Here is a 21,799-nt window from a genome sequence, read left to right on the forward strand (position 1 = left end):
CTCAGTTTCTATTTATCTAGAAACGTCTTGATTTTTCATTATTTTTGGAAGGATAATTTTGTTGAAAACTCCCACTTTACATAAACTGTGCACTTTTGACAGGAAATTATATCGGTATGAACTAGATTATTATACATGAAGATGTTAGTTGTATCACAGGAGCAACCAGAAGAAAATCCTTCAAAAAATAGATGGTAAAGTAATGATATAGAAATTAAAATAACACAAAAATGCCATCACAGAGGAATTTAGAAACACAGATAAAAGATATAAGAAAACAAATAGCAAAATGGTGGAAGCCTTTTATTATCAGTAATTACTTTCAATGTAAATGAATTAACTCTTCAACAAAAAGACACAGATTGGCAAATGTATTGATTAGAAATCATGATTCAAGTATATACCATCTATTTAAAAAACTTACTCTCAAGCCAGTAAGTTGAATGTAAAAGGATGGAAACAGATATTAACTGCAAACAGTAACCAAAAGAACTGGAGTAGCTTATGCTAGTCTCAAGACAAAAGTTTTGAGACAAAAATTACTAGAGACAAAGAATGATATTTTATAATGAAAAAGATAAGAGATAAATTATGCATAAAAATAAAACAAGCCAATTTTCAAATGAAATAACAACAAAGCCACAAAGTAAATTGTTTTTAGCTTATGGTGCATAGCTGAATCAATTGAGTAGCTTTTGCAAACATACAGATGCCCAGACTTGAAAAATCAGAATCTCCAAGAACAGTGCCATGATGTGAAACATAAAAAACAACAACAAAAAAAACCCCACACAAACAACAACAACAAAAAACAAACAAACCACAAAAAACCTTCACAGAGGATTCTCTTTTTTTAAGTTAATTTTTAATTTATATATGATAGTAGAATGCATTACAATTCTTATTACACATATAGAGCACAATTTTTCATATCTCTGTATACAAAGTATATTCACATCAATTCGTGTCTTCATACATATACTTTGGATAATAATGTCCATCACATTCCACCATCATATCTAAACATATAGGCTGCGAGATCATTCTGCAGCCCCCTCCCTTCCCTTCCCTGGGAGGAATACCCAGATGATTCTTAATGTTTGATGTTGAAAACTACTGATTTAACTGGTTGAGGAGAAACAATAGGCATAGAAGACTATAGCAACAAAAGGATGGTCTAGTCTGGTTTTGGTCCTTTTATGAGAGGTGGCCCTCCTCTGGTTGACAGGGGATGAATTAAAGTCTATCTCTGATGTTTTCACTCAGTTCTCAAGCTCCTGCTCCTGGATTCCTGGTTTTTTGATGGTCTTTCCTGTACTCACTTGATGTCTAAGTAGTCACTCATGGAATACTGACCATTTAGTATAAGACACACTGCTTCTGCCAACCTGGGCCTCAAGAGCCCACATATATCTTCTGCCTATAATTCCTTTTCTAACCTCTCAACCAAGACAAGGGAAGAATGAGTAGATGTCCAGGAAGACAAGGGAGGAGAAGGGGTGGTCATAGAACCTTCCAGAAAAGTCAAGCACAAGAGGGCTAAAAATAGGCCATTGGATTTTTCAGTTAGAATGTCATGGAAAGGGGAGAGTAAATTCAGGAGAGAATTGAAAATAGAGAACAGGTTACACTGGGCTGAAGAGTGAATGGACATTAGGACAGCAAGTATGATTTGAAGAAGTGTTATGGTGAAAGGAAGGTGGAGAAAGTTAATACACCAGTAGTTTGAAGGAGAAGTGAAGCAAAAAAACATTACTTTTAAAAACATGACTTGAGTATATTTGCTTACTGAGGAGAATGAGCTACTAGAGACATATTGAAGACACTGGAGCTGGGGGGTAGGGGTCCATGATGGGTCAGGATCCAAGAAGTTGAGCAAATCGTTAGCATTGGCAAGATCATTCTTAAGGAAGGGAAATTCTTGTCCTCAAAGGGAATAAGGATAAAAGCACTAGTATGGCTATCCAGAAGTGTAGAGGTAGAAGATTGTGACGAAGTTTCCTTCTCACAAACTTTTTATCTTTTTGAAATAGGAAGAGAGGTTGCTTGTTGAAAGAGGGCAAGGGAGTGAGGAAGAAGAATCAAGAAATGATAGAGGTTTGAACACCTATCTTAGGATCCATGAAAGGGAATTTACTGAGATTAGGCAAAAAGGCTGCCAAGTCGCATGGAAGACTGGATGAGTTGGGAAATTGTGTATATTTACTGACTCCATTTTCACAGTTGTACAATCCATACAACAATGCTGAGCAGACCCTAAATGGGAGTGGAATTAGGAGAGGTAAGAATCATCTCCTTGCGGGTGTGTGAAAGGGAATCAGAATATTTAAGGAGTTGAGGAAGATGGTTTGAGTAGCATTCAAGTGCATGACCATGAGTTTCAGACTTTAAAGTTAGGGGAATTAAATCATGAAGATCGCCAGTCTAGAAGAATAGGTCTTGTTAGGTTCAAAAAGAAGGTTTAGCTGGAGGAAGGAAACACAGGTTTAAGTGAAACCGTGAACAGAAGATGTGTCAGAGGATAATGCTATATGTGTTTGTACTGAGAAGCTTAGAAGACCAGAAATGCTGAGGGCCCTGTGAGAACTGCCAGTCAGGACTGCCTCTGGACATTACCAGGACCTGCTTGGAGCTTTGCTGCAATTCACCATCACTGGAGCTTGAGCCAAGAGCCGGCAGGAGACGGAGAGCTTGTGCCCACTCAGAGCTTTAACTAGAACCAGTGTGGGAGCTGCTGTTGGAAGCAGCAGACAAGGTATCAAGCCTAGGAAGTCCGTATAGCCATTTCTCCTACAGCCAAGTCTTGTCTCTTGACACTCAGAGTTCAGCAGAGATTGCTGGCTGGGAAAGAAAAAAAAGAAAAAGAAACAAAAATCAAGCATGCAAATTTCCCCTCCAGAAACATAAAAAAGTAGAGCCCCAGAAACTTCTATTAGGAGCTTTAGCCAAATACAAAGATACTGAACTGTGTTCAGCTTTCAGATTCTGGTCAAGCTGAGGCCTGGTTACAGATCCTAGTGGCAGAATTTCAAAACCCCATTCCCTAAATAGCACTTTTGTAACTGGTGTAGAAAAATAATTATAATTTTGGACACATCTTATCCAGTTATGTTTGCACAAATATCCCAGGGTGTTCCACCTTGTTGGGGAGAGCTGGCTCTTAATCAGCCATAGAAAAGAATTGTAGTGGTCAGAAAGCCAAAACAAAGCTCTGACAATTGGTATCTAAACTTCTGAAAGCTTAAGTATTATTGTATTTTTAACTCGTATTTTAAAAATTCAAGTATGATGAAGTCGAGTCCATGCACACACTAGTAAAAACTGGGGACACACTGCTGGATCACTTATAGTGAGTGCTAACACCAATTCCACCTGCCACTAGAGGTCAGCACTGGACTCTCGATGCTGTTTGGCATGAGGGAAAAGACCAGTTCTCTGAAACATATCATCATCTATGATTCCTGTAATTATCTCATGCCATCTGGCTTGAATCACAAATGTGACTCTGGATTCCAGAAAACTAGCAATGCTTTAACAATAGTGGGGTGATCTGCTCAGATATTCCATCTGCAAATGTGAGGACATCATAGGACTGTGCAATGAGGCCTTCAGCATGCCCTCATGGGGTTTTTGTGGTCAAAACCCTTGAATCATACATTATGGTAGCAGGTGTTTCAGAAATAATCACACAGCAGGGGTGTCTTTGGCATCACTATTTGCAATTTGAAGCCAAATGATGCCTTGACCTTTCTATTGTGTCCCTCTGGTGGACTCTATACTAATCTGGCACAGTGGATTCTGCTTTCCTGAGCCCCGGCATTCATTTTTCAGGTTTCTCTCAACAACACACTGTTTTGAAGCTTCTTGTGGGGAGAGAAACTATCCTGGGTACAAATGCATGAAGCAGTTGTATGGGGCTTGAAGGATTTGGGAACTGACCAAGGGAAAAGATATCACCATGAGAGTCAGTAACACACCATCTTTACTGGGTGGCAGTTGGACCAGATTATCTGGGAAGGGCATTGTCTTCACTGCCTAAAGTCATCCCAGGGCTTATAGTTAGGGGATCACCACCCTGAGGGGAAGGAGAGCAAGGCAACTCCAAGGAGAGAAGAAGTCAGAAAGGGCTTATGGGTGCAGGCGATACAACTCAGCACACAGAGTCTCTAGATCTGAGAACTCCAAGAGGTCATGGAAGCTTTGGGTCTTAAAATCATAAAGCTCTATCTCATCAATGGTCAGCAGATGTGTCCTGAGAGCTCACAGAGTATGTAAAACAGAGAGGCTTTAAGTGGCTTTAAAAAAATCTGCTTGTTTGGGCTATTTTTATAATAATTGGATGTGTAAAAATTTGACTTTGGCTGTGGCAGGCTTTTGCGCTAATGGGTCTCAGCTGCAGTGAAGAAGTAACGTGAGGCCAATACACAGAGGCCATCTTTGGCTCTTTTATATAACAGTGGTTGGTAGAAAGACTTTGGAGGGATTAATAAACAATTGAAAGAAGAAAACAGAGACATAAATGATAATCAGGAGTTTCTGTAATAAGAAGTTTCCTGGTCATCACTGACTAGGTCATTTGTACCAGTTCTCCCTCCTGGTGAGAAACTAGAAAAACTGAAAGAAAATGTGTATCTTAAAAGCATTAGAGAGCAAAGAATTATTGCTCTCCCATGATCTGGGAGAAGAGAAGCTGAGAGTCTGAGTGCGACTTCAAATAGCTCGACAGGGAAAAGAGGGAAAATCTTAGACAGTGGCCTAACAAGGAAAGGGATCCCACAATTTTATTGAGGCTCTAAAATGCTGCAGCTCAGGACAAAGGGTAAACTGGAAGCAAACCATCTGTGGTTGACAATTACATTGGCAGTTTTCAACAAACCCTATATGTCTTTGCATAGCCTTCTTGAATCCGGACTGGCTCTCTGTACCTAAAAGTGAGCTGTACCTAAATTTCCAAAAGGCTTTCTAGTCTCTGCTTTTGCAATCTGGTTTAAGCTAGCCATCGCTTAAGAAATATGATTACCCTGTGACCACCATGTTGTGAGAATCCTCATCTAGCCATGAGGAGAAGCTACATGGAGAGAAATATAGGGCTCCAGCCAACAGTCCTAGCTAATTCCTGAGTTACAGCCAGGGCCAAATTCCAGTATGTAAGTGCAGCTATCTTGGAGGTAGATCCTTCAATTGCAACAGACCTTCCCCAGTCAACACCAAGGACAGAAAAATTGGATCCACCAAGTTCTAGCTAATTACAATATTGTGGGTAAATAAATAAAATGCTTGTTGTTTCAAGTCACCAAAGTTTCAATTACTGTAACTTGTTACAGAGACATAGATGATAGAAATAGCAGTCATATGTGAACTGTAAAGAACTTTGAGTCATCTGGGTAGCTGAGAAAATCTTGATTCCTAATATTGGATTAAGATGACCCCAGTTTTGGAAAGTCTCCCAGACTTCTGTAAATAGGAAATAAGATTACACCTTAGTCCTCAAGTTGTTTCTTTAAAAGTTTTTAAAATACAAGATCTGTCACACAATCAGACACATGAGTTAAGACAATGTGGTCAAGAATTAAAAAATGAAGTTATAGAAACATGAGAATTTCAGGTATTAGAATTATCAGATACAGATTTTTAAAATAATTTTCTATGATCAAAGTGGTAAAACACAAGACTGAGAATTTTCCTAGAAGACTGAAAACTTTGCAAATGGATATTTCAGACTTGAAAAAGAAACATTTTCTGGGACTAAAAAATGCATCAAACAAACTTAAGAATTCAAAGGTTGGGTTTACTAGGTTAGAGCACTGACTGGAAAATAGGTCAGAATTAAATGGCCAGAAATAATTACAAAAGGTCAGAAAACAAAGAGAAAAGACATAGATGATTCCTCAAAAGGGTGTTTTTATAGACATAATCGGAGTCTAAAAAGAGATCATGAAAGATTTCATTCTGCATATACTCAATGAAACCCAAGTAGAATAAAAGAACTCTATCCCCAGGCACATCACAGAAAAAATTACTGAAAGCAAGAGAGGTTCAGCCTTTATGATAACAAAAAATACAGACTACTATCAAAGAAAAAAATACAGACTACTATCAAAGAACAACAATTAGACTTTAGATGACTTTTCAACAGAGATAATGGGAGCCAGAAGACAATGAACTGAAATCTTCAATATGATGAAAGAAAACAACTGATAACTTACAACCTTATATGCAAGAAAAATACCCTTCAGCATTGAAGTTTAAATAAGAAAGATGTCTTAAGCCTAAAAATGTGAGAATTAATTATCAGGAATATGGTCCCAGATGGATGGTCAGACATGCAGGAAAGAACTAATAATAAAAATAATAATTTGATTAAATGTACACTAATACTAATTATATAATATTGTTAAATGCTAACTGTACAAAATAATTATTCTTCGAGGTTTAAAGATTTAAAGAAGTACATGTTACCGATAGCACCTAACTTGAGAGGGGGCTAACAGCATTAGTGTTTATGTTACCTTAAAGGAAGAAAGAAGTGCATTAACATGGTTTTAATAAGTTAAGGACTTTGTAAACTTTAGAAGGACCCATAATATAATACTAATTTTTTAAATCTGCTTTATTTATTTATTTTTTTACTGTCACTAAAGGATTCAACCAGGACAACTGTAGAGGAGCAGAGGTTTATTTAGGGGCTCATGGTTTCAGAGGGCTTAGCCCAAAGAAGGCTCCATTCTTCAGGGCTCAAGGTGGGGCAGGACATCATGGTGGAAGAGTGTGGCAGAGGGAGGCAGCTCACATAATTACCAGGAAATAGAGAGGTCTCTACTTGCCAGATACAAATATATACTCCATAGCCCAGCCCCAAATGAACCACTTCCTCCAGCCATATCCCACCTGCCTTCAGTTACCACTCAGTTAATCCCATCAGGTGATTTTTCACTGATTGGGTTAAGGCTTTCATGAGCCCATCATTTCTCCTCTGCATCTTCTGTGTTATCTCACACGTGAGTTTTGGGGGGACAACTCACATCCAAACCATAACACTCCGCCCCTAGGCCCCAAAAGCTCACAACCATCTCACAAGGTAAAATACATTTGTCCAAAAACATATAATGGTTATTAATTTGTATACTTCTAAAAATACAAAGCCTTAATACACAACTTTAGGGAGAATTATGCAACTTTTAGCCATGATGAGAGAATTCAATAAAATGGCTGAGGATATAGACGATGCAAACAAAGCAATTAAAAAATCAATATTGAATGTTATTAATATAAAAACAAAGCACCCAGAAGATACAGAATATGTATTCTTTTTAAGTATACGTGGAACATTCATAAAAATAATGAGTCATTAGGCAATTCTCAAACTTTAAAGAATTCCAGTCATACAAAATGTCATTTTGTTCTTGACTGACAGGGCAATTAAACTAGAGAGCAAAAAATTTGTAAAGTAACTTTAAAATTTTAAAGTAACTAGAAAATTCCTGTGTTTATGAAGATTAGGAGATATAATTTAAAATAACTCAGGGGTAAAATAAATTGAAATTGAAATTAGAAAACATCTCAAACAATGCTATATATTAAGATGTGAAATTCACTCAAAGTACCACTTACAGGGAAATTATAGAGCTCAATGCACACAGTAGAAAACTGAATCCAGCAATAAATTAAAAAATGCATAATGACTAAATCAAATTTATCCAGGAATATAAGATTCACTAAACATTAAAAACTCAACCAATCATAATAACAGATTAAAAGAGGAACAACATATTTTCTCAACTGCACAGAGAGAAAAATGTTTGATAAGATTCAGCACCTATTCACTTTCAGGAATTTAGTAAAAAAACAAGAAAAGGATAGCAGCCGAAGCTGCTCTCATTTAATATTATACTGAAGTCTTAGCCAGGCCAGTAAGATAAGGAAAAATGTGAATGATAAAATAATTGAAAAGGAAAAATTATTATTTGAATATTGATTTAAATATTAAATATAATATTGAATATTGATTTATCTTCAGAGTCCATGCAATTGTAATGAAAATCTCAATAAATTTTGTGAATATGTGTGTGTGCATGTGTGTGTAAACAGGCAAGCTGATTATAAAATTCATGTGGAAATATAGAGGATTCAGAGAAATCTATAACTCTTGAAAAAAATGTTGAAGAACTTCCTTTTTAAAATACTAAGACATATTTTAAATCATTTTAAATATTTTCATATTTTAAAGCATCATATGTAAGACTGCTATTGGGTTGGAACACACCTGTTGGAACATCCCAGTGGTTGAGAAGGCTGAGGCAGGAGGATTGCAAGTTCAAAGACAGCCTCAGCAATTTTGCAAGGCTCTTAAGTAAATTAGTGAGACCCTGTCTCAAAATAAAACATAAACTCAGGGCTGGAGATATGGTTCAGTGGTTAACCACTCCTGGGTTCAATCCCTGGTACCCAAAACAAACAAACAAAAAAGACTGCTATTGGCCCAGAAATAATTAGAGACCAATAGAGCAGAAGAGAGATCCTAGAAATCCAGAGACAGAATTTTATTTATTTAATAAATGGTACAATAATACTTGGCTATCTATGTAAGTGAGATTGGATGCCAACTTTCACTACATTAAAAAAATCAGCTAAAAATGAGCCTTTGACTTCCATTTGAAAGGCAAAACTATAAATATTTTAGAGTTTATAAAATGATATCTTTCTGGTTCAGGGATCATTAATTCAACAAAATTAAAATTATGAACTGATGTTCCTCAAAACCAAGATCAGAAAGTTACAATGATAACAAAGACCCAGATGGGAGATGATATTTAAAATACATATAACTGACAAAGGACTTATATAGAATATGTATTTTTAAATGGAATAAGTAAATTTTAAAAAACCAAACTAAAATTTGTAAAAAACTAAAACACACTTAATTACAGGATGTCCAAATGACATATATATAAATCTCATTATAAATCACAATATGAATACACATACACACATACACACACACATATATGTTGTGTATGTGTGTGTGTGTATATATATTAAGTACATATTACATTTTATATATGTGTTGTGTATGTGTGTATATATATTAAATAACACTTTTTGTGTGTATTTTATATATATGTATGTACATACATATATATATGTTTAATGTCTATCAACATCAGATGTCAGGGAGGTGTGCTTGGGAACTCATACATTGGTTTCTTCTATTTTCATTTGGGTGTTGCCTGAGTCCAAGAAGGAAAAGGAATTCCACTGAATCTCCACCATGACATCCTATTGAATGTTCTGGTTCCATTGTTACAACACTTACCATGCACTGAGGGATTACTAATCTAAGGGGTTTTCACCTCCAAACTCTGGTTTATGGAAGTTCATTTTTCTTTCTACCATCAGTCTCCTTCTCATCACTGCCAATTCTTTTCTAGAAAGATCCAGTATGAGCTCAGATTCTGTTCTCTCCAGTATAATCTGGGCCTATATTCTTTGCAGAGGGCACTGGCTCCACTATGAGTGTGTTTCTAAAATTTCTAGGATATAGGAAGAAATCAATTCTTCACCCTCCCTCTTTTCCTTTGTCCTCTTAGGTGAATTTCTTCTGGGAGAGTAGAGGGGCAATCAGCTTCACGGCTGAGAGTTTAGCAGAAAGTCATCAGTGGGGAAATCTCTGAAATAGTAAAGAGCAAAAAACAACTGGAAAAACAAACAAACAAACACACAAACAAACTGCAAGTCGAGTGGGGAAAGGCAGCAACAGACATAGGTATGCCATGGTTGGGTTCCCTGAGGTTCAGAGGCTAGTCTTCCTGAACAGGAAGTTCTCTGACATCTTAACCCCAAGGAGACAGATTTGTCCAAGAACTGGGTGTCGTGATCAGAGTCTGGCCCCAGATAACACAGAAACTTGTAGAGAGTGTTAGTGGGACAAGGAAGACAACAGGACAAAGCATCACAATTCACTATTGACTGCCTCAAAAATGGGTAGATGATCTTGGGGGCCTTAGGTAATTACAATTGTAAACCCCATGTTTATCTATCTGCCACTCATTGAATTCACTATGCATTTAGTTGACAGCTGTCATTGCATTTTGAGGTTAACCTGATTGGGTATTGGAAGCTATTTCTAATGGTGTTAGTTATAGCCATTCCAGATTAACAGGTGACTAAAAGCATGAGGAGATTTACATTTAAAGGCTCACATTCTGACTGAATATTAGATCGCTTTTAAGTGTAAAATTAGAAATGAATAGAAAGACCTTTAAAAAGAACAGGTGACTATTCTATTTAAATGTACTCCAAACACTTCCTTAAACCCTAAATTCCTGACATGTATTTTTTTGCTCTACAGACAATTACTAAGAGGGTGGGACACTAAGCAAATACCTCCTCGAGCAGTTGTGTAATTTTGGCAGCTGTCTCTGCTCACCATCTTTCCCAAGGATTCCTCCCAGCCAGGAGCATCTGCCAAGAGGAGTCAAAAGGCTGCTGACGACCAAGAATTGGATTTGTTACAAGTGGAGGTGTTCCAGCCCTCCACGCCTGCCAACTCCATTGTTAGGGGAGTGTGATGAATGGATTGATGCATCTGCCCTTGTGAGCTTGACAAAGATCCAAACAGCTTAAAAAATGACAGAAAGCCAGGCTTCTCTGTCTTGGGCAGTGTGTATCAGTCTGCATCTGGGAACAAGGAAGTGGATGTAAAGGGGCATTTTCCAGGGATTTTTACCCCCCCTCTTCAAGGCAGAATTAACAGCTTTTTATTTTTGATTGGCCTAAACATAATAACTTTAGAACTATTAGGGAAAGGATCCTGTTAGTATTCCAGGGAACAGAGTGAGAATTCCAGGAATACTAGTCTCCTTAAAATAAATGAGCTTGAAGAATCTATTTGAGGCCTTTTGATGATGATTACTATTCTAGTTTGAGGATTTTTTTTTTCTTTCATCCCTTACCCTTAATATAGTAGTGGGTCATTTAAAGGAACTAGAGAGCTCTAAAAATGTTTAGGAAAAAAACATTAATTAATATGTGTAGATTTTATAATAAGCAAAAGTTAAATCATCACCTATAGTCTTGAACAGTGCAGCTATGAACACTGTTCATTTTGGGTTATTCCATTTTCTTTATTTTATTTTATTTTTTTATTCAATTTTCTGACTTCTGCTTATTTTTCTACTGTAATTTTCCCTATATAAAGACACTATACAAATGTGTGTGTGTGTGTGTGTGTGTGTGTGTGTGTGTAGGCAGCCCAGGATGTTTCCAAATAACTAAATCTCCCAGTCAATTCTTAACCCTCATCTTCTATGACCTGCCGGCAGCGTTTGACACAGATGATTACTGTCTTCACTTGGAGCCCCAAACCTCATACTCTTCAGATTTTTCCTTGTGAGCCATTTGTCCTTCTTTCTTAGTTTCTTTTTCTGGTTATCCTTTCCCAAAACTTAGTCCTTGGACTTCTTGGAAACACTTTCTTGGATTCTCTTCCAGTTTCGTGGTTCTGAACGTCAGCTACCTGCTAAAAACTCCCAAATGTACATCTTGGCAAGAATTCTCTATCTTCATCGCCACTTAGAAGTCTAATAGGCATTTCAAGGTGTCCAAAATGGAACTCACGGATGTTAGAAAACTTACTATCCACAAAAAAATAAAAATAAATAAAAATTTTAAAAATCATTAAATAGTGATTTCCAGGGGTTGGGGATGTGGTTCAAGAGGTATCGCGCTCGCCTGGTATGCGCCGGGTGCTGGGTTTGATCCTCAGCACCACATAAAAATAAAATAAAGATGTTGTGTCCACCAAAAACTAAAAAATAAATATTTAAAAAATTCTCTCTTAAAAAAATTAGTGATTTCCAATTGCTGTGCTCAAAACTTTGCTGCCATCATCATTCATCTTTTTCTTTCCTGCCCCACATTCAATTTATCAGCTATTCCTCAAATATATCCCAAATCCAGCACTTCTCACCATGTCCTCTACTACCACACTGCTTCAAACCACCACGAACCTTTTGCCTAGATCACTATAACGCGTCTCCAAAAACAGTTTCTTCACATTCATCTTTGCCTTCTACCATACTAAGTGATCCTTCAAAAACTATTGCTCTTCTTGAAAAACTACAAAGTCCTCTCCCATGTCACCAGACTAAAGTCAAAATACTTACAATGATCTACTATGCATTCTGTGTTCCTTACTTTTGAAATAAAAAAAAATCAACATCAGAGAATCATAGTGGTGGTAAAGAGCTTGTGGTCAGAGTTGGATTGCTTGTGTTCAAAGCCTAGTTCTAATTACTAGCTGTGTAGCCATTGAGCAATATTCAGCCTCCCAGTGCCTAAATATCCTCTGTAAAATGACATGATTTGGAGTGAACACACTTTATATACAGAGTTACGAAAAATGGTGTTGTGAATGAATAATTATGATTGTAATGCATTCCACTACTTCATTTTTATTTCTTCATGTATGTTAGAAATAAAAAAAAGAATTTGGAAAAAAAAGGGATAATTATAATACTTATCTCATAGAGTTGTTGTGAGAATTAATGAATTGATATTTCTAATGTGTTTAAAAGTGATGGCATGTAATAAACATTGCAAAAGGTTAAAAATGACAAAATAGGCATTTTGTGCAGTTTCCAGAGGTTGCAGTATAAATTTTGTGTGCATAAGAAACACTGACACTAATGTTCACATTTATAATAATTTAAAGGTACTCTAAACATTTCTCGAAATAAAGGCTGAAAAATGTTTGTACTAAACAAATTTGAAATGAGCTGTCATGTTTGTTTTTGTTATTTAGTCTGAGTTCAGAGTTAGAATGTATTAGACATCATGATTTATACTTTTAAGGATTGTTGTACATTTTAAGCAACTTAATGCTGCACCACCTAAATATTTACCTACTTCCTTTTTTTCATTTGTTCTTTTTAGATATACATGAGAGTAGCATGTATTTTGACATATTATACATACATTGAGTATAACATTCTAATTAGGCTCTCATTTTTGTGGTTGAACATGATGTATAATTACATTGGTTACATATTCATATATGAACATAGGAAAGTTATGTCTGATTAATTCTATGGTCTTTCCTATTCTCATCACCTCCTCTCTTACTTTCATTCCCTTTGTCTAATCCAATAACTTCTTTTCTTCCCTCACCCCCAACCCCTATTGTGTGTTAGCATCCGAGAGAACATTCAGCTTTTGGTTTTTTGAAACTGGCTTATTTCATTTGGCATGACAGTTTCTAGTTCCATACATTTACCAAAAAATTCCATAATTTCATTCTTCTTTATGGCTGAGTAATAATTCATTGTATATATATACCACATTTTCTCTATCCACTCATCTGTTGAAGGGCATCTAGATTGCTTAGCTATTGTGAACTGAGCTGCTATAAACATTGATTTGGCTGCGTTACTATAGTGTGCTGATTTTAAGTCCTTTGGGTATAAACCAAGGAGTAGGATAGCTGGGTCAAATGGTGGTTCCATTCTCCACACTGCTTTCCAGAATGATTGCACCAATTTGCAGTCCACCAGCAATGTATGAGTGTACTTACCTACTTCTTAACCAGTAACCCCTAACTTTAATCCCTAAAACAGGTGACTTGTTCGGTATACCATATAGATTGGCTTTCAAGCTATACTTTTATGCTCTACTTCTGGACTTTTATCTCTGCATTAAAATGAAACAGTCTACCTAAAATAATACAATAAGTAGAAGTTTATTATAACTACAAATACCTATGGTGGGCACAGTAGGAAGAAAAGTCATGGGGAATTTCTAACCAGGAGTCATAAAATTGAGTTTTTAGTGAAAAAAAATAATTCAGACTAAATTTTGAATGTTACTTTAAGCATTATTTAAATCATTTCCAGGGGCAAGTGAGAGAAATGGCCACCAGTAGGAGTCTGGTACAGCTGACTTCTAACATCCACTCTTACACCTAAGTATAAAGAGAAGAGTAAAGAACATCCCCAATCCACTCTGAACACAGAGGATGTCCCACACTTCCCAGGATCTACTTTAGGATCCACAGGGGGAAAGAGGGCCCTATACCCACAGCAAATGTCTACAGAGTGTTTGAAGTGGGAAGACATAATTGGAAAGGGGTTAAATATACACTGGAAAACAAAGGAAGCCATAGTGTTTGATTAGAAAGTAAAAAATGAGTTAAGACTTATCAGTGATCTGAGAAGGTGTCATCAAAAGTGTTCAAGGGAGTGTTAATTCAGGGTCTTCTACTTTTATACTTGAATTTAACTTTTAGAATATGTGACATGAGGTTCTGTCATTCTGGAAAACTCCTCTGGTTCTAAATGGAATGTGAGTGTAAACTAGAACCTGCTGCTAGAATCCGTAAGGGCCTCTCTGTGTTGGGGTGGACTATGGAGCGGCTTCCAGGTAAAGATCGACTTCACACACTTGTCCATAGCAAGTTGTGACTTAACAGTTGTGTCACTATTGAGAACTCCCTCGAGGATGGGTGGAGAGAAATAATATATGATTGTTTTTACATATCAGGAAGCAGAGATACCATTTAATGAAAACCCATTTCTTGGTAAATCACCACTATTGTGAAACTGACATTTCACAGGACTTACACAAATAAAAGATGGACAAATGAACCCCACCTTTCCAAAATGTCTTTGTAATGTTTTTCAAATAACACTGCTCACATTTTTTTTTTTTACTTTAAAAGAAAATTGGCCCTGAGACATCATCCAGACAAGAATCCAGATGATCCAGCTTCTGCTGAGAAGTTTAAAGAAATCAACAATGCCCACACCATACTTACAGACATATCCAAGAGAAACATATATGATAAGTATGGATCACTGGGACTCTACGTGGCCGAACAATTTGGAGATGAAAATGTCAATACCTATTTTATGCTGTCAAGCTGGTGGGCAAAGGTAAATCAGATTTTTTTTCCTTCAAAAACAACTTTCTGGAAGAACCCAGTATTCTTCCCTGTTTTAGACTTCATCTCAAAGAAAGACTAAGCTTACTACCATGAAACTCTTGTAAATAAAATGACACATCTCTTCTACCGAGAGCTATTATCTGGGGCTCCTGTTTGCTTTAGTTCATCAGTTAATTATGAAATCTGTTCTGACTTAAAATACTGCTAGACATTAATTATATTTGAATTTGGAGCTTCAGGTTAATTATGACTGGCCTCCCGTCCCCCCTATAGTGACTAAGAACTGACTCATTGTTCAAAACAAAAAATAATTTATTAGTGTGACAACTGTTTAATAAATTATGATAGGACAAATTTAGCCATGCACTTTACTATCTATAGCATGGGCTATATAAGCAAACAAAGTACTGGAGAGGATGAGGAGTGATTGTGTCACAGGCTCACATGGAGCCTGCTATGAGGTAGTGAAGAAGGAAGGAAGTAGTGGAGAACAGGAAGTGGGAGAGAAATGGACATCTGGCCAAGCAAAAGTCAATTTTTTAAGGACTTAGTGAAGTCGGAATTAACTTTTATGTAGTAAATTTTGTTTGATCTCCTAGGAATCCCTAATATATGTATGTTTGGTGATAATTCATGTTTGTTTATGAATTTTATTATCCTTATCTTCTGATAAAAGTAAATTTATTTATGGCCAAGTGGCACACTCCTGTAATCCCAGTGACTCAGGAGGCTGAAGCAGGAGGATTGCAAGTTTGAAGTCAGCCTCAGCAACTCAGAGAGACCCTGTCTCTAAATAACAAATAAAAAGGTCTGGCAATGCAGCTCAGTGGCAAAGGGATCCTGGGTTCCATCCATAGCACTAAAAAGAAAAAATTCTATTTACATATAGACTACCCATATACTCCATTGGTATAGTCTGCGGACAGCTCACATACATATAAATTGTAATAAATAATAACTTTTAAAAACCAAATCTCCAAAAAGCCTGGTTTCATGCTGGGTAATATTCTGATTGCTATTTTCTTTCACTGAATTAGGAAGGGAAATACAGATCCCACCCGAAAGCATCAGGCTGGCTGGTACTCTGGAATGAAAGAAAGGAGCTAGCTGGCAGGAGTGGGCCCAGTTGAGGAATGCTAATTGGCTTTAGATGCACTTGAATCTGGGGGGACACTTTAACCCAGGGGTCGCTGCCCTGTGATAAGGATGAGTTTAGTGAAAGCACTCTGGCTCTACTGATGCACATGGCATTTCCTCTGGGTCAAACTTATTAGGCAAAACTTTATGAGGAAAAGATTTTTTGCATTGTTATCAGCATATTTCAAGATATTACCAGCTTTTAAAAGATATTACCAAAAGAGGTTTTCTTCAGGAGATGAGGATGAGGGTGGACACGCCATTGTGTATCCGCTGTGATATCTTCAGGTCTCTTGAGGGTGCCGTCTTGGGTTCTGGGATTGTCCTCGTCTCCACCAGGTCTCACCCCTGTTGTGCTTGGTTTCTGTGTCCCCTAGGCCCTATTCATCATCATTGGCCTTTTGACTGGCTGCTATTTCTGTTGCTGCCTGTGCTGCTGCTGCAACTGTTGTTGTGGGCGCTGCCGGCCCAAATCATCAATGTCAGAAGAGGACTTTTATGTGTCACCAGAAGACCTCGAGGAACAGATCAAGATTGACATGGAAAAAGGTGGAGTAAAATGAGAGTGGAGGTAGTGAGTGTCCCTTCATAGACCAGACCAAGCACCAGGTCCTACTAAACTGAGAGATCCAGTGGCCACATGAGGGAAATCCCATAGACTACAGCTTTGGGTTGGTCTTTTAGGGAAAAGGAAGGGTCATTTGGCTTTACCAAGCATAGAGAAAAGCTGGTAATATCTTGAAATATGCTGAAAACAATGCGAAGCAAGTACAATTCATGATCTCATGACAAAATAGTGCACTCTGGGTTCAGGAAGGTTTGGGTGAGAGTGTCCAGGACATGAGACCCAAGGGAGAAATTTTTCCCAGAAAAAGCCTTTCGTCTTGTTCCTTTAACGTCTCTAATGAAACAGAAAGGAATGAACATCAAAAATGCCATCAATCCTTAATTTTTCTTCCTTTGGATAGATAAAGAGGAGGTTGGACTGGAACTGAAGCAGATTTCTCTTCCACTGAAATATAACTTCTTTATAAATTACATACCTTGAGGTTTAGGTTCAAAGCAGCGTCAAAAAATAGGGCTATTTGCTTTACCAAACCAGCTCCATATGTCTATGTGTATTCATCACCATGATAAATTGATTTTTCAAATTCATTCTGCCCAGTAATGAAAAAGAAAAAAATAATGCAAGGAAAGATAAGATCCCAGAGAATTCACACCAAGAATATTTGATAGTCTTTGGGAAATATCTTTGTTTAAGCAAGCCAGCATCAAATTGCATTTTCCTGCTACCTCTCACAGCCACAATCCACTATTGTTTTTTCCTGTGGAATGCATCGTTTTTCCGGATTACAGACTGTATCACTGAATCCTAAAAGAACCCTGGACAGTTAACTAAAAAATTATTTGATAATTCATACAGTGGCTCATTGTTTTCAGAACTGCTGGAATTTCAGGACGGTGAACTTGTCTGGATCAGACCATACTCTGGCTCTGGTTACACTAAAACAAATTCCAGGATGTCAAGCACTAGAAACTATTTAAAGGCTTCCACATGCCTTTAATTTCTATATAATGTAATGCTATTGTGCAGTATTACCCATTATTTTAGCTCAAAAGAAAAGTCATATTGATTGTACTAAGCCCCAGACTCTTTCAGAATTGGGAGCTTGGAGAGGACAGAAAGAGTTTTTCTGCAACCTGTATCTCTTGCTATGGGGATTGTTAATCCAACAAATAGAGGAGGTTTTCTGATCATTTTTATTATTATTCTTGGAGCTAAATTGTAGGCTTATGAATAAAATATGATTATTAATTTTTTTTGCTGTATTTGGGATACAAAAGGGCAAATCTATCTTTTCTCGGGGCATACAAAATGATCAGTCAAGCAGGATTACTAGTGAGTGGATTGATGGATTAAGTGGTGATATTTGCATGGAAACTCCTTCTTTTTAGAGAAAGGATGATGACAGTGGCCCAACTTGCTTATGAATGATGATGCCAGCACATTAATCTTTTCTGCTCTTTTAAAGGGAGATAAACTGTTATAAAATCACGTGTGCGGGGGTTGGGGCTGTGGCTGTACCTCAGTGGTAGAGTGCATGTGTGAGGCACTGGGTTCCATTCTCAGCACCATATAAAAACAAATAAATAAAAATATTGTGTCCATCTACAACTAAAAAAAAAAATTTTTTTTTAAAGATCACATAAGGGGTCACTGGCTGCATTGACCATATAGGATCTCTCCAAAACATCTCTTGTTCCAGCCCAATATCCACTCACTGACAGAGGACAGGGAGGGAAAGAAAGGAGAGTATCATCTTCATCATCATCCAGTCTCGACCTTGTCTTAACTTTTCCTTTATATTTGGGAAAACCCAAACTAGATGAACTGAACCTAGATACCCCAAATTCAGTATTTCACACTTCTCTGAAAAGCTTCATAGTCTTTGCTCTTTTAAATTAGATAAAAGCTCCACCAGGTCATTTCAGTAGATCTTTGTGGAAGATTTCTTTTCGGAAACAGAAATCCAGACTAGGTGCCAGATTCCACCCAGATTTCCTCCCTGCTGAGGGCTTGGTGATGAATCTGTGTGCCTGTCACTGTTCTCAGTTTCTCTGACACCATAGAGCTACCAATTCTGTTTCAGAGGTCAGATTCTGGAGTCTCGTTTGACTGTATCATTAAGAATCCTTAACCAAAAGGAAAACATTTTTTTTTTATTTCTAAATATTTAAAAACTCTTATGCAAGGATGATCCGGGTTTTGTGGGACCTGAAATGTAATTTTTTCAGCCCTCTTTAAGTAAAAGAACACAAAATAAGTGAATATTCATTTGAAAGGAGAAAGTTGTAGAGCTCTGAAAAATACCACATATATTACAAAATCTATAAATGCAGCAGTCATGTAGTTAACAGCATAGTACAGCCCTGATATTTCCCTCTAATGCTGTATGGATGCATATTCTTGTCTCTTCATTTTTTATAACACAATTTTCTATAGGAAAAAAAAATATAAAACTAATTCTGCCTCTTCTCTAGTGTGTTTGGCCCAATTTTTTTTCTTTTTTATTATTGGTGAATTAGAACGTGTTCTGTCAACTCTGCAACTCATTATTGATAGTGTTGTTTAGGGATTGTCAAATTTGGGGAAACTATTTTTAGCTTATTTTATATAAAAGATGTAAGATTTGGAAGAAATTTCCATAGACCACCTCTGTACATTTCAAACCTTGTTTTTGGCATCTAATACTCCCCAGGCCAGAGCCCACTAGACACATTCATATTATATGACGTGACCTTTGTCTTAGGTCTCCATGTCCTCTCAGTAAGTGAATTGACATAATGAGCTGTAGGAGCATTCCTAAAGGCATTCCTACACCCACATGGCTAGAAATAATTAATAATAGATGGAGTTGCTGCAAACCACAAAAAATATAATCCACTAAACTCAAATGAAACCTATCTCCAGCTCTATTCTCCCTTAAGCAAATCCCCCAAAAGCTCTCTATTTCCATTTGTCAGAGAGAAGGGAAAGTCAGCATAGAAAGAGGCAATTTTGGGCTGACTATAGTCTATAAATATCTTCCTTTCTCTGATCTATAAACACAGACTCTTGGAAGGGTCTCTGAAGGTGAGGGCCCCGAAGAGTTAAGTACCATCAACTCTGCAGTAAATCCCTTAATTCTCTCCAGTCTAACATTTTATTATGAGAATCTATTCTTCATTTGCAGTTTGTTGCGTTAATTTCAGATTTATACTTCACTAACTCAGAGACTTGTACTTCACAGGTGAAATTAATGCAAATTAAGGCTGGTAAGGATGAAAAAGCAGACCTCAAAATCAGACTGTGCTTTCTGAACTGTGGTCTTCTGATAAATTAACTAATGTCTAATCTGTTCTGTGAAAGAAGGGATCCCACTTAAAGTTAGTAACCAAAGAGGGTTACCATTTACTCAAATATCAAAGTTCTGTTCTCATAATTAATGAGAAGCAATATATAAATATGCATCAAGATTAGTTGCAAAACTTAAATGTAAAAGCATCAGAGGAAAATAGGGGGAGATTGGAAGGCAATGGGTGTGACACTGGGCTTTCATAATTTTACTTTAATGAAATTAAATAAAAAGTGGCAAACCTTGTCTCACTTAGAGGATTTTTAATCCTTGTGTTCTAGATAATGATAAAATCCTAGGGTTCTAGAATTGGGAGCAATCCATGGGGGCCACTTCATTCTAGATGGGATGCCTTTTGTTTCTTTTTCTTGCCTTATTACATTGGCAAGGATTTTGAGCACTGAATTTACTGCTCCATTGTTGTTGTTTTGAAATTCTTAATTTTCAAATAAAATATATCATATTTTCATTGCACTGGGTTTTGTAAATTATCTAGCCAGTGCTAAATTTCCATTTTCCTAGAAAGTGGAAGGGGAAACAAATGAGGTGAGACATAGTAGGGTGGGGAGGAATGGGTAGATCTAGGGATTTATATTAATTGTCAGACTAACTGTCATACTTCAAGTTATACTGTGCTTGGAGATTTGACCATGATATGAATATTACAACTGGAAATTTATTTTTAATACATGAAAACTGATTTTAATGAAGTAGCATTTCTTCTATTGTCTCTTATCCAGAAGTGCCAAGACATAAATGTAATAGAACTAATATGAGATCATCCTTTCTCTAGAACAAAACTAACAGTAATCACTGGTGACTTTCTTCTGAGTCTTACTAGACTACCCATAAAGAAGAAAAAGTAGGGGTTTATTAGAAAAACACATTTCTGATTTCAATTCATTGGCCAATCACCTCAAATTTTACTTTTAAGAAGATGTTATAGGATCTTATAAATATATTTTTAATTTATAAAAATCCAAATTTGAAATATCAAATCCTTTTTATCTGTTGACTTATAAAACACATTAGAAATGTTTTTCAACTACCTTGAGATAATTATAAAATTAGACTGTTTTCTAAGGCTTTTTTTCCTGTGTGCATATTTCAATCATATCTACTCCTTGACCCTGGCTAAAGGCAAGGATACTCTTAATAGTGTAACATGGTAAAAGTCTCTGTTCGGGAGAGGTGGTATAGGGTGAAATTTGGTAAAAGGGGGGATATATCTTGGTTATTTTATTTCTTTTAACTATGTCAAAGGATATAACCCAGCTTCTACCTTTAAGAAATAAAGGAAACAAAGTTCAAACAGTGCATCTCCAATAATCAACTAGAGAACCTATAAATGATTACATCTCTTTATCAAAATAAAAAATATACTCCCAGTGAGATCCTAGGAGCACAGGAAGATTATATTGCTCCTATGCATTAATCAAAGTCAAATGGAAGAGAGAGTGTGTCTTTGGCAGGGTAAAGGAGAACACTTTTTTTTTTTCATCTTTGAAAAGTTAAAACCTGAAAGGTAAAAAGTAGTAGATACTAGGTTATTTCCCTTACTTTCATGATCCCAAAATAGAAGCTTCACATTGTGAAATTTTGATTGGCATATTTAAAACAATTTCATTTAGCCTCTATAGTCCTCAGGTTTCTGAAGGTCACAGTGAAATCAGAACCCCGCTAGCTAAGAGGATTTTCAAGACCATCTCCAAATAGAGCCATGAATGTATGTGTGACAATGTAACAAGGTATCAAAACAAAAGCCTAAAGTACACCAGTCATTTCTGAACATCCTGGAAAAGCAAATAAAAAATGCAGGAGCTAAATT

General features: G+C 36.6%; 1 protein-coding gene across 2 annotated transcripts in view; it reads left to right on the top strand.

Moving 5' to 3' along the window:
• The window catches only part of Dnajc5b (DnaJ heat shock protein family (Hsp40) member C5 beta), a 93,855-nt gene that overhangs the window by 66,847 nt on the left and 5,209 nt on the right, over positions 1-21,799 (top strand). For both annotated transcript variants that reach the window (XM_078017099.1, XM_078017098.1), the window contains exons 4-5: positions 14,714-14,927; positions 16,453-16,624. In XM_078017099.1, coding sequence (XP_077873225.1) covers positions 14,714-14,927; positions 16,453-16,624 — 386 coding nt within the window. The remainder of the gene's footprint in view (positions 1-14,713; positions 14,928-16,452; positions 16,625-21,799) is intronic.

This window comes from Ictidomys tridecemlineatus, chromosome 7 (genome assembly GCF_052094955.1).
Source record: "Ictidomys tridecemlineatus isolate mIctTri1 chromosome 7, mIctTri1.hap1, whole genome shotgun sequence".
Lineage (NCBI taxonomy): Eukaryota > Metazoa > Chordata > Mammalia > Rodentia > Sciuridae > Ictidomys > Ictidomys tridecemlineatus.